We start from the raw sequence: 14,788 nt of genomic DNA, 5'->3' as shown, positions 1-14,788 counted from the left end.
GCACAAAGGAGATTAATAAACAAAGGTGGCCCTGAAGGAGACTGACAAATTCAAGTTAGCGATCAGCAGAGATCACCTCTCTGACCCAGTAATCAGAACAGGCAAACTGCAGAAAGTAAGCACCTCCCTAAGCATTGGAGGCTAACGTCATAGTGCAAGGTGCTTATCAGCTGTTCAAGAAACCTAGGCAGATGATGGGCTGTTGAGGTTTTTCCAAGCAAAAAAAAAAAAAAGGAACATTAAAGATTGCACCAAGCAGGCATAAACCTAGGGAGCAAAGGCTGAGCATGTGGCTCACAGATGAAAACTGAAGCCAATATTTTTTTTGCAAAGAACTGCTGAAGAACTACACAAAGAAAACACCATCTAGCCTGATTACAACAGCCCTAATTAACGGGGTCACAAGCATTGCTTTTAAAGCAATCATTTGTCAGATTCTTAATGAACCCCACAAACACATGAGATAATCCAAATCCTTGAAAATTACATTTAAAGGTATTGTAGTGAATGGGCATCAAAAGAATTAGCTACGGTGCTTTCACTCCTTGAAAAGGTCCTCAATTAGTAGTTGGGATCATAGTTGTTGGGAAAATATCAGTTGAAGAGCTTATACTTGTTAAGGCTTAGACATGGTATAATTCCCAGTGGGCTTCTCCAGTTACCCGAGGAATGCTGAGAGGGATAAAAGGAACCGGATTGTAAAAAGCTGTTGCAAACACAAGGGGCATATTCACCACCTTGTACAAATCATGCTGCGTGGATAATCAGGGCAGAGCAATGTGAGAGGCAGCATCTGCACCAACCAATACTCACCGCACCTGCATCCAGTTCCACTAGGCAGAGAAAGATCAGAGATACTTTACAGAGACTTACAACTTGAGCAACTCCACAAAGATGGATATTACAGCAGGCATCAGCAATTAAGTGAACCTAGACTCCCTGTGGAGTGAGGTAAAAATGAAGAAGGAAAAACTAATGTAAAGTGATGTACCAGGGGACGAGGGGTATTTTAAGGAACCTTGAAGAAGGTGGAACAAGGCATTAAGTACAGATAAAAGACAAAAGCCATCCGGCCCTGACAGAACATGGGGACAAAGGGTTAAAGCCGAGCTCCAAGATAAGTAAATGTCTAAATACAAGAAGCAGCTCTATTCTTACCTGAATCTCTGAAAAAAATCAAACAGACTTGTGTGCACCAAAAACAAGGTTTCACAGGGAAATAATGCCCACTAAAAGCTCTTACTTAACTGATGCCCGTACCCATTGCTGACTCTCATGTTCTTGCATGCACTCCCTAAACTACTATGTAGGAGATAATGTTCATTAGTAAGCAAGGTAACCACATATGGAACTGAGCCAGAAGCAACAACATACAGGCTCCAACACTAAGCTACACCTCCATCACAAATAGTAATGCCATGCCATTAAACCCAGCAGAAGTGAGGTTAATATAGAAATTGCACAATATGGAAAGTGTTTGCAATCGGCCATCAGAAAAGAGCAGCAGGAGAGGAAACCAAGTACAGAGAGGACAGCGGAGAGCACATCAGGGACATACTAAAGACACTTGTGGGAGGCGCCAGGCAAAGAAAGTACTAATGTAATGTACAGTGAATTACTGAATCTGGAAGTCTTGACTGATACTGAGGGGTGAGGAGGATAACTCAAAGGGAATATTTAAGATAGTGTAACTTTGCCCAGTGGTACATGGCCAGAAGGAGGAAGAAAATGATCACATCCATGTGAATCTTCAATTTGTGGAAAAAAACAAAAAACAAAACGTGACTTGTCTGTAAGATTCATATCTTGGAGAACAGTAAAGGACAACCTTAGGACTGTGTTAGACGACTGGGTTCAATGAGGTTACCCTAAGGCAGGGTTGGGCAAACTGCAGCTCTCCAGGTGTTGTGGAACTACATTTCCCATGAGGCACTGCAACATTACAAAACTGACAGTTACAGCTATGACTTGCAGAGGCATGATGGAACTTATAGTCCTGCAACAGCTGGAGAGCCGCACTTTGTCCACCCCAGCCCTAAGGTGACTGAACAATGGCAAACAGAACTGTTTGAACTCCCAATAGAACCCGTTCCCATTGAAAGTTAGCCTCTTTTTTTTCTAGCAAGGAATAAGGATCAACAGGACAAAAGAGGGAAGCCTGTGTCCTGTACTGTACACTCCAAGACATGGATTTTACCAATAAGCCAATTTTTTTTTTTTCTAATACGGCCTTACAAATTAGTGAAACAGATGCTGGAGGCTGAAAAGTTCAAGGAACTCCACACATCTAGTGAAGTGGGCCTTAACAGTAAAGGGAGGAATCTTATCCTGTAGGGAATAGATTTTGACAATGACCTGTCAACTCTACCTAGCGATGGTAAGATCGGAGACAAGATACACTCTGCAAACTTTGTTCCTCTGGCCAAATCAATTAAAGCAGACCTTTCACGCTGGGATACAGAGGTCTTCACGTGGTTCGGACACATCAATATTTTAAAAATGAATATTATGCCAAGACTTAATTACGACTCCTGCCCGGTTTTCTGCTTCGGTTGTGTTCTGTTTTTCTCAGCTTTGTCTGGGGGGGGGGGGGTTTGCACCGACATGGCTTCGGAGGGAGATCCTTTCTTTGCCCAAAGTGAGAGGTGGAGCGGGTTTACCGGATCCAGTGAAGTATCATGAAGCAGCACATCTCGCTAGGGTGGTAGATTGGTGTGTGACACACATAGCAAAGTTATGGGTAGACCTGGAACAGTCTTCAGATGAGCTGCCTCTATCTGGCCTCCCCTGGCATCCTTGGTCTTCTCGGTCTTTATCTGCCAGAAAACATCCTCTGGTATTTAAAGCCATCACCTTCTAACTGGATCTGAGTCCCTTGATGCCTATTTTAAGCACAGCAAGCTTCATGTCTGGTATTTTATTTTCATAACGGCTGTTTCCGGTTGATTCAATTCTCCAGAAATGGTCGCCTCATGTCTTCTCAGGAGTTGACAGTGGCTTTCTTGGCAAATCTTGATTTTCTGAGACAAGCACAATTAGGTGCGTTCCTACGTTCTCTCACCAGGAAACAAACTACTATAAGGGAGCTATCTCCCTCTGAGAATCTTTGTCAGGTGAACCCTTAAGGCATTCCCTTTTTCATTTCCACTCTTCTCTGATAACATCTGAAGCCCCGACCGAGTTACCATTCTTATGAAAGTGGGAGAAGGATTTGAACGTTACCTTTTCTCAGAAACAGAGGGACAGGATTATATATTTCGCCCACAGGGCCTCCCTAGCTAGTAAATACCAGGAGGGGGGTTATAAGCTCCTTACCAGGTGGTACAGGACGCCAGAGGTACTTCATCGCAGGTCCCGAACCTCTGCTGGCGATGCCAGGCTCCCGATGGCTCATTACTCCATATTGTTTGGGAGTGTCCTAAGCTGAGGGATTTCTGGTCTATGGTGGAACAGACAATATACACGCGGAGGGAAGTATCTCTTGGAGGAAATCCTGCAGCCTTTCTTCTTGACACACCCATGTCAAACAAAAGATACAAGCGTTCTCTCTTGAAACACCTCCTCAATGCAGCAAAAGCCTGTATTCCAGCATCATGGAAGAATCTGCTACCCCCTACAAAGACACATTGGCTGGCTCGCATTGATGAGGTTCAGGAGATGGAGAGCATGACTAGGATGCTCAAGGAACAGGGAGAGAGATATCAGAAAACATGGACCCCATATTTCTTCAAGAAAGATCAAAGAGTTTTGGCTTCACAGTCTAGCTCTGCTTCTAAAGACTTGTGGCTCTGTGTGTTCCCCAGAGACCTGGGATGCCTGCCTGTGGGAGGGCTGGAAGGTTAGAGAGAAGATTGTGCTCTACTCTTTTTTTTTTTCCACACCTACACCTCCTCCCTCCACGCTGCCAAACAAGTCTACTTCCTGACCCTCATCAAGACCCTCTCCTCCAATCCTCGCCGGCTCTTCTCCACCTTTAACTCCCTACTCTCTCCACCCCCACCTCCACCCAGCACCTCACTGACCGCCACTGAGATTGTCAATCATTTAAAAAACAAAATCGACACTATTTGCAGGGACATCGCCGCTGCTCAAACTTCTTCCCCACCCGTCCCCTCTCACACAGCAAACCCCCCATCAACCCTCTCCCTCGGCCTCACCACTGTTCTGACCTCCACCCCACCTAACATTCCTCACACTGAAGCCCCCTCCACACTCCACTCCAACCTTACTACCATCGAGGAAGTTACCAAGGTCTTCTCTAATGCCCGCCTCACCACCTACCCCCTCGACCCTATCCCCTCACAACTCCTACGACCTCCCTCCTCCTCCATCCTACGCTCCCTCACCCACATCTTTAATCTCTCCCTCTCTTCCGGCGCATTCCCCTCCCCTCTGAAGCACACGCATATCACCCCTATACTTAAAATGCCCTCCCTGGACCCCAATGACCCGAACAACTTTAGACCCATCTCCCTGCTGCCATTTACATCCAAACTCCTTGAACGATTAGTCTACAATCGCCTAAGCTCCCACCTCAACGACAACAACCTCCTCGATTCCCTACTGTTTGGCTTCCGTCCCCTACACTCCACCGAAACTGCCTTACTCAAACTATCCAACGACCTGCTAACCGCCAAAGCTAACATCCACTACTCAGTGCTCCTACTCCTCGACCTTCGACACAGTCGACCACCCCCTCCTCCTCAAAAAGCTACACTCCCTTGGCCTCAGAGACTCCGCCCTCTCCTGGCTCTCGTCCTACCTATCAACGCTCCTTCAGCGGTACCTATAACGCTACCACCTCCCCCTCACTGTTGGGGTCCCTCAAGGCTCTGTCCTCGGGCCCCTTCTCTTCTCCATCTACACCTCCTCCCTTGGCCAACTCATACACTCTCATGGCTTCAACTATCCCCTCTATGCCGACGACACACAAATCTATCTCTCCACCCCGCACCTCAACCCCTCAGTCTCCGCCCGAATCACAAGCCTACTGAACGACATATCAGACTGAACCTTAAACTGAACCTCTCCAAAACCGAGCTCCTCGTCTTCCCCCCTGCCCGCACACCACCCCCCACTGACTTCTCCATCACGTCCAACAATGCCACCATCAGGCCCGCCCCACAAGCCAGAGTACTTGGGGTCATACTTGATTCCAATCTATCCTTCCAGCCCCAAGTCCAATCACTAACAAACTCATGCAGACTCCACCTCCGCAACATTGACAAAATCCGCACGTTCCTAACCCCGGAAACCACTAAACAGCTCACCCACTCCCTCATCATATCACAACTCGATTACTACAACTCCCTCCTTGCTGGCCTGCCTCGCCACAGGCTATCCCCGCTTCAGTCGATCCTGAATACGGCAGCCAGACTCATCCACCTTAACAACAGCTCCGTTTCCGCCACCCCCCTCTGCCAATCCCTCCACTGGCTTCCGATTGCCCAACGGATCAAATTCAAAATCTTAACACTGAAGTACAAAGCTGTCCATCATACTGCCCCAAACTACATCACTGACCTAATATCTAAATAACACCCAACACGCACACTCCGCTCCTCACAAGACCTCCTTCTCTCTAGTTCCCTGGTCTCCTCCTCCCATGCCCGCCTCCAGGACTTTTCCAGGGCGTCTCCCATCCTCTGGAACGCCCTACCACAATCCATCAGGCTATCACCTACTCTCCTCTCCTTTATGCGCACCCTGAAAACCCACCTCTTCAGGGAAGCCTACCCCACCCCCTGCTAATTGCCAACCTCCTCCACTCTTCCTACCACTCCATCCCCCACAGCCATTTCCTCCTGTACCGCTATCCCCTCCCTCCTAGATTGTAAGCTCGAAAGAGCAGGGCCCTCGAACCCCTCGTGTATCACATTGTATTATCGTACTGTCGCATGTTCTGTCTCCCACTGTAATGTACAGCACTGAGCGAACTGTTGGTGCTTTATAAATACTGTATAATAATACTAATAATAACTTAGCAGTCGTGATCGCTGAGTTCCCACACAGAGCTGGCAGGGGACAGATGCAGCATCCACCTAGGTAAGTATAATTGGGGGGGAAAAAAAGCAATCCCCTACTTCTCTTTTAAAGGGAAGGGGTGCTAATAGGACCAACTGTGCAGTGGAGGAGACAAAGGCAGTGCTATTACATATACCCTTAATGAGGAAAGGTGCAGTATGGACATATGGTAACCAGGTCCCACCATTTAAAGTGATATTAAAGGCTGATTTTTATTTTATTATTCTTTAAATAACAAACATGTCATACTTGCCTGCTTTGTGCAATGGTTTTGTACACAGCAGCCCTGATATTCCTTGGGTCCACCACTGGCTCTCCAAGCCCCTCCCCCCTGCTGAGTGCCACTAGATCAAGCCGCCTGCTCTGAGAGCACTCGTGCATACTCGCTTGCTCCAGAGCCCCGCTCCTATCTGGCTGTAATTGACAGCCAATGGCTCCCAATCCTGCGTTTTCAGCCAATGAAGAGAGAGCCAACAGGGAGAGCTGAGGCTCCCATACACAACGCTGGATCAAGATCAGGAAAGTTATTGGGGGGATGTGGGGAGAGCAGCACACACTTTTTTTACTTTCATGTATAGAATGCATGAAGGTAAAAACATCTTTAGCCTTTACAACCACATTAAGGTGAGAGTCCATTTTATTTATAAATTGGGAAAGGAACACTGAGTGGTGGTGTGTGCCAATAGTTTCTATGCAGGACTCAAATGGAACTGCACATCAAGATTGAGCACTGAAGAGCACATTGCACACTTTTTGGGTCACATTTTAAAAAAGGGACATCATTGTATAAATGGGGATATTTAAATGAGCCCAGCACAACTTTAAACTAGCAACATACATGCTATATCCACATAAACTATGATTTGCCATGGTCTGACTCCATTGTCAAATTAACCAACAGTGACCACTTACAAATCACTAGCTTACCATTCAGGCTCTTGTGAAAGAGAGTACACAAGTGCTGGGTTACAAATTGTTAAATCTCAGGAGGTGTATGTAACCTCCCCATTATTTACAATTTATGCTTTTAGTGAGCACCAACAATACAGCTTTCCCTATATTTTCAACGCTCATAACAGCAGTCTTGCAGCTCTCCTACAAAGCAGCCTCCTTTTCCTGTCCATTTACAGAACGCTTCATTGTTTTATGAGTGGGTTCACAGAATACAAAGCTTTCTGTGACCAGAGAAGAGGAGAGGTGAGGCAAACCAATGACAGGACAACTATACCATCCATGCTCAATGAAAGTGTAAATTGTGGATAACAGGCATATACCTCCTGAAATGTAACTCTTTGTAACCAGTTAAAAAAAAGTTTTCCTAGAGCAGTTCTTGAACAAAGCTAGGGTTTGACAATATCAAAGCAGACAGTCATGTGTTAGATTTGAGAAGATGAGGACTTCTAAAGCATCAGTAAATCATGCTTACTTATATCGCAGTTTTTCATCCATGTCACTGGATGGCTCCTGTGTGATGCAGGTCACCAGTTCCTCCATGTGCTGAGGCTGGACAAGGAATTGCACAAGCTTGCGATTGACTACTTTGCACTCTTGCAACACATCCTCTTCATCAAGTAGTTCGAAAAGAGTAACGTTTTCCCTTTCTAGAAGGGTGTCCACATGTGAACTTGTATGCAGGTCAAACTTCCAAAACATGTTTCACTGCAAAGTAAGAACAAATCTAAATGAGGTTTTATTTTATTGGGCTAGACTATCATATGACAGCAAGTTAGTAGTTACTATAAAAATGACTTTAGGAATGAAACCTTTAGACATGTATGTATGCTTTCATATATTAGCATTCAATTTTATTTTACATATGCCCATACTAGATTTTACCTGCAGAAGAAATAAAGAATTGAGGCACCTAAAATCAGTAAAAGAGCTTTGGAAGGGGAACCTTTCTGAACGAATACTTATTTAGTGCAATTAAAAAAAGGAATTTTGAGTGCCGGTTCACATACAGACAGATTGGATGTGGTTTGAACCGATACCAAAGCGCATGACATGTGAAATAACATTGCTTCCTATGGTGCCTGTTCACACATCTGGTGCATTGGCAGTGCGGATTGAAAACGACCTGTACTATTTGTGACCATTGTGGTCTGGTTCAGGTGCGGATTACAGGCTATTGACTTGGGAACTGTTTCTACACCGCACACGTGGGAACAGAATAAAATCCTGACCTGTACCTGATGTAATCCTGACCTGAACTCCTGAACAACTACTGTGTCACTTAGCTGCGAAACCTGAGCTTCAATCCACACTGTACATGTGTGAATCAGCTCTGAAATGTTGCAGTTTATGCCACACGATATTTACGCAGCTATATGCAAATTAAAAAAAAAAAAGAAAAAAAAGCACAAATACAAAATGAATTGTGGTGCACATGAACACTATATAATACCCAATTTGAGAGGCGGCAGGTCTGGAGCATGTTACACCTTAAATATGGGTGTAACATGCACCAAAAAACGTGAACCTGTTCTTTAAATAATGTATCATTTGATCAGTAAATTTCCAATGGTTTACATAGTGATACTTTTTACCAGTTATTTCATTGGGAGCTAAGCCTATCAGGTAGGAGACATGAGAAACTTGTTAAGATAGTTAAAAAAAAATAAATGTTATGACATACTTCATATCTCCCATATCTCCTCTAGCATATAGACCCAGACTTCCAGCCAATAATTAAAGCAAACAGATGGCCAAGAGGGCTAAACTTGATTTGATTCCATACATAATACTCATTTGAAAGTTTTGACACTTGACCGTGCTTGTTTCATTGATGCACAAAATGTTATCTAGAATTTACATATACTTTAAAGGGATACTAAAGGCAATTTAAAAAAAAAACAAAAAAAAAAAAAAAAAAACACATGCTTACCTTCTTTTTTTGCAGTGGCTTTGCACAGAGCAGCCCCGATCCTCTTCTTGGGTCCCCCGCGGGTGCTCCTGGCCCCTCCCTCCTGCCAGGTGCCCCCAGAGTAAGCAGCCTACTCTGAGGGCACCCAAGCAGGCTTGCTTCCCAAGCCACTGCTCTGCGTGTCCATTTGCTCGGCGCGGCAACTCTTTGGCTCACTGGCTGTGATTGACAGCAGTGGAAGCCAGTGGTTCCCGCTGCTGCCTCAGCCAATGAGGAGGGACAGGTAAAAAAAAAGTTTATTTTGTTTTTTAAACTGCAGCCTGTAAAGCATTGCACCCGTCGGGCTCCTGTGGACTTTTAGTATAGCTGTCTGTCCGTACATCCCATATGAGCAGTTATTCAATTGCAGGAAGAATCAATGAACTACAAGGGTGCTCATCAGCACCCTCGCAGCTCATTGAGAACTACAATCCGTCTAATGTAATAGCAGATAGGACTTGTTCATTCAAGAGTTGTGTGAATAAACGATGTAGCTGTGTGGGTGAAGCCCAGCACAGCTACGCTTGTTTTTAATATTGTGACAGTGGGTACAGTGAGAGGGTAAATCAAAAATAAGCCACAAATATAGGTATAGACCTGAACATCAGTTCTCTGTCTCACCATAGGTATTGATGTGGGTATAAACCGAAAAGATAACTAAATAAAAAACAGCTGTAAAGAACAAACTGTGTGTAGTCGGTAATTGTGATTACCCAAGCAGAGTAGAGTAAGCATTAAATTGGTTGCAAAAAAACTGTGTATAATCAAAAAGATCATTTGAAGAACATTGCTCTATCAAGGTGGACATACAAACTACAGTCAAAAGCAATAAAAATGGTGTATTAAAAGAATATATCCATACTGAGTATGTAGCTGGCGGTCAGTATTATGCCTCAAATTGGCTTGGAAATCTAAGTATAATCACATGCATAACTTTAGCGTGGGGACTAAATGACACGAGCAATCGCTGGTGAAGCAATGAAGAGTACATAGAACTTAATAGTAAGTTTTGCATGAATGGGTTCACATCAAAATATATCATTCAAGCCCCCATGCAGTCAATGACATACCAATGTAATCATCTTCAAAACATCTGCATCCAATTGCTGCAATGTGAGACAACATAAAGATGGTGAATACTGAAGTCTCAGTACTAGTTCATACTGCTAGTAACCTTCTCCAATCATGGATAATGAGGCATCATGGGGAACAAAGCAGTGATATAGAAAAATCTATCAGATAATGCAAAACAGGCAACATATACTGTAGATGGAAGCTCAGAGCGGACTAAGCAGTGATGTAAATTCAGAGTGTCTGCTCAAATTGAGGAGTTTGAACAGCTCGTTAAGGAAAGGATAAGCATGTATATGTAAAGAGAAGGAAGTCCAATGCAGTACACATTGAACAAGGATAATGGTGGTTAAAGCATGAAACCATAGCTGAGTGTATTGGTTCAGTTGGAATAGACACTTACTGCCACCTCCGGTCAAAGCACTGCAATAAATCCACTTGATGATATAAATGTTTCACTTTCAAGTGTAGAGCTGTTCCCACTGCCACAGATCGCTACTTGTAATGTGCTTTCCTGGTGCTTAACAGGAATAACTGTTACTTCAATGTGGCATGCCGTGTAACTTGGCTTCCGACCAGCCATGTGAAATCCAGTATGGAGACACCTGCATATGTAATTTCCGGATGTGATGACATCACTAGTTTTACGAATTTTGTCCGCCAATCATCGCGAACTTCGTCAGAACTGGCAGGGGACAGTCCTACGTTACCTTAACTCCTATGTAGTGTACCTGTCATTGCACCCTCTTGTGTTGTGAAGCCGTCATTACATTCTAAAACATTTTAAAATAGACTGCAAAGACCCAACCAAGGGTCATAGAAAGGAGGCAATCAAGAAAAGAGAAACATGTACTATGACTAAGTGTGCTTTTTATCCTTCTCAGAGGGAACCATACTTAGTTATTTTAATGGAAAAAAGGGGGAGAGAAATGAAGAATTGAGGAAAACTTTAAAGTTTAGTTCAGTATTTATTCCCTTGGGTATTAATGTTCCCAATGTATAAATCCAGTATTTTTCTTTCTGTAATAAAACCTTATCAAAATCTCCTCTCCTAGATGACAAATTTAACAGGAATATCCCTTTTACTTTTAAACCTGCATCCATCCACTGTGTATCTCCTTAAAGTGTTGGGCCAAAGGGTTTTCCCTTTCTTTCTCAATTTTACTGTGATCATTACTAATATGTCTTATGTTCACGAATGTGAACCCTCAAGGACCTTTTTCTTTTGAATATATATTTCCCACATGGACATTCCAGCATATATATATGACCTTGCTGCTTGAGCAATTGATGAAATTCTTAATTTCAAAGGTCCCCGTTTTGTCCGCATTGGTGAACACTTGACACTCCTCTACAAAAGGGGCAAACTTGGCAAGGGCCACAAGGGTACATACCTGTCACCCTTGACATTTTTGTTAACTAATTGTCTTTTGGATGCTTTTTGAATTCTGAACGTACTAATATATCATTTAAATTGGAGGTCCTTTTTGCAATCATTTGAGGTCTAGTACCAACTATGTCTGCAATGGTAGGGTTAGCAGTTAAGATATGTCAATGAGTTTGTAGAATGTTCCTGACATCATGCCACTGCTGACCAAACCTAGTAATAAATCTGACTGGTCCCATTTGTTCTTTGATATTATCTTTACTTTTATTTTTTAAAAGATCTCATCTGTTTTTAAAGCTCTAAATTTAGCCTCTCAATGTTCTCCTTCCCTGAATCTTTGAAACATCTGTGTGGCTTCAGAACGAAATTGGGTTTGTTCCGTAAAGTTTCTACGAATCCAGAGAAACTAACCCATTGGCATTCCTTGTTTGAGAGATTCAGGGTGATGGCTGCTAGTATGTAACAAGGTGTTTGCTGCGGTCTCTTTACTAAACATCTCAGTGATTAACGGATTTTCCTTGACTGATACAAATAGGTTCAAAAAGGAAATTTCATTATGGTTGTAACAAAATGTCAATTTGATATTCCTGTCATTCTGATTCAGTTGAGTAGAGAATTCCTTAAATCAGTCTTCAGTTCCATTCCAGCACATTAGGATATCATCGATGTACCTCAGCCACTGGAGCACATGGCTGAGGTTCAACGAGGACCCATAGACCAGCTCTATCTCCCATATGTGACGATTGTGCGCCATAAACACATGGACACTGTACGTGACAGACATCTTATGTCACAGCCAGGTTGTCTCTCCTGTCCTCCCTCCTGAATGGAATGTGAGGCTGTAAGTGAACAGAAGTCAAAAGGGCCTCTTATCCTAAATAAAACACAGCTAGATGAGCTCCATGGCTGTAAACTACTAATTAGTCTGGTTCCAGGGGGTCTGCTTGAAAACCACTTTCCTCTGCCTGATCGTAAAACAGTAACTCAGTCAGTCATGACCTGTTAGGCCATTAGAGATAGAGTGTGCCATAAAACATACATTCCACATGAGTAATTTTTCGTACAAATTCATAAACTTCAGCAGGAACTGGGAATATTAATATGAAGTATATATTCGGATCATTTTAATATGAGTCACACGAGACCTTACATCACTATATTAGCCCCTACAAGAGAGAAGCAGTCTATTTCATCCTGAGTGGCAAGGATATGCTATGTTTGATATCTTTGCGTTTGGAATATAATTCTAAACATTAATCTGCCAGTTGCTAGGATGCTACTTGTACCTATTAAAGGTTATTGACCTTAGTATGAAATTGTGAGGGATTTGGTCATAACCTTGGTTACAGCCTAACACCCATCCCCAAACTGGATGATTGTTCATTTGTTCTCAGGAGACGCCCCTTTTTGAGATGACAGAAAAAGACTGACAGCCTGGAGAAAAATAAGCTCTCCTTTAACATCGATCAGGAACCATCTAAGAGACTTGAGAGCCAAGGCAACCTTTTGTTCGGACAATTGGACTCCGCTCAAACCAAGGACTATTGCAAGTATTCTACCTTCTGAACTTCCTTCTTTTATTTCTCTGTTGTTTTATTGCGCTCTTTATATTTTTGTTACATATTTTTCTGTAAATATTTTAATTGCACCAGTTTGACCTTTTTAGTAATAAATCCTATTTTCTGAAAATTGTTGAACTGTCTCTAAAGCTTTTACTTCAACTTAAAGAATGCCGGTCTCTGAAGAGTACTACTGTATGTAATAATCCTCTGAATATATCTGTCTGTGGTGACAATATGTATTACAGACACTTATACTAATATAATAGTGTTACTAAGATTTGTGAGTTTCCTCCTTCTGTGTAAAAAGGTGGTGGCAGTGTGAAGGGTTAATTGCGTAATTAACCTGACCCAGTGACAATCGCTCTCAGGCTGCTGGCACATAAATTGTGGACCCGCAAGCTGGAAAATCTTTGTGCAGGGCACAGCTGAGAGTGGCATTGTTACGCAAGTGACAGTGCAGTGCGAGATCAGCTGGTCCTTCGGTCACGAGTTGGTGAGAAGGGCTGGGGTCTGATGCCACGCACCGTCACACCATAGTCCCAAATGGAGGCACACGGGGTTCCCATAGATGTGCCACAAACTTGCTGATAATTGACTCCAAAGAATTGAAAACAATTGTGGGAAAGCATAAATTCAAGAAGGTCTATGATAAATTAATTTTGAGCTCCCATATCTTGATAATGCAATCCAAGGAAATGGGTCACTGCTTTTATAACCCAGATATGTGGGATGGACTTCTACAAGCCTTCTATGTCGATTCCAACCAAAAAGAGTTCCTTTCGGAACTTGGATACCTTCTATTTTAGATAAGACATCTCTAGTATCTTGTACATAGGATTGTAAGACAGGAACCATATCCTTGATTAAGTCATCGAGATACTTACCTATTTTTTCCATTGGCCATTAACTGCTGACACTATTGGCCTTCCAGGTGGTTTGAAGGGATCTTTATGTATCTTGGGGATTACATAAAAAGTGGAAATATTGTATACATCAACTTTTAATAAATCATATTCTTGTTTAGTCAGCAAATTTGCCTCATATGCCCAGACTAATCTACGATTTAAAACATCAACAATTTTTGAACAGGGGTTTTCTTGCAACTTGACGTATGTATTGGAATCGCTTAATGCCTACTAATTTCATGTTCATAGTCCATACTATTCATCAGGACCACATTGCCTTTGTCACTTCGCTTAATGACTATATCCAAAGCATTTTGCAGTTCATCAAGAGCGATTCTTTCTACTCTAGTCAAGTTGTCAGGACAATTCTTTTCCCAACTAATTTTCAATAAGTCGGAGTGTACCAAGTCAAGAAAAAGGCTAAGCCATTTATTCTCACTTACAGTATCTCACAGAAGTGAGTACACCCCTCAAATTTTTGTAAATATTTTATTATATCTTTTCATGTGACAACACTGAAGAAATGACACTTTGCTGCAATGTAAAGTAGTGAGTGTACAGCTTGTATAACAGTGTAAATTTGCTGTCCCCTCAAAATACCACACAGCCATTAATGTCTAAACCGCTGGCAACAAAAGTGAGTACACCCCTAAGTGAAAATTTTGCACTTTTCATAACTCGCAGTATGAAAGCAGCCTAAAGCAGAACTTCACTCAAAAAGCAAAAGTACTGCTCTCTCTCTCCCTCCCCAAGGGCTTCTCAAATCCTCGCAAGCAAGAATGACATTGCTTGTCTAGCCCACCTACTTACATTTATTTCCAGTACTTACATAGCGCTGTCAATTTACGCAGCGCTTTACACTGTGTATATATATATATATATGTATTTACATATATACACACACACACACACATATATATATATATATATATATATA

General features: G+C 42.7%; 1 protein-coding gene across 4 annotated transcripts in view; it reads right to left on the bottom strand.

Annotated features, from left to right (window-relative positions):
- Window positions 1–14,788, bottom strand: part of LOC149451185 (serine/threonine-protein phosphatase 6 regulatory subunit 1-like) — a 280,567-nt gene that overhangs the window by 225,067 nt on the left and 40,712 nt on the right. For all 4 annotated transcript variants that reach the window (XM_089691024.1, XM_089691026.1, XM_089691023.1 and 1 more), the window contains exon 2: window positions 7,451–7,683. In XM_089691024.1, coding sequence (XP_089547150.1) covers window positions 7,451–7,677 — 227 coding nt within the window. In that variant the 5' untranslated portion in view covers window positions 7,678–7,683. The remainder of the gene's footprint in view (window positions 1–7,450; window positions 7,684–14,788) is intronic.

Source organism: Staurois parvus, unplaced genomic scaffold (genome assembly GCF_062004578.1).
Source record: "Staurois parvus isolate SC_StPar_1 unplaced genomic scaffold, SC_StPar_1.0 ptg000548l, whole genome shotgun sequence".
Taxonomy (NCBI): domain Eukaryota; kingdom Metazoa; phylum Chordata; class Amphibia; order Anura; family Ranidae; genus Staurois; species Staurois parvus.
The sequence above is the reverse complement of the archived record's forward strand: the minus strand, read 5'-3'. Positions and strand labels throughout refer to the sequence as shown.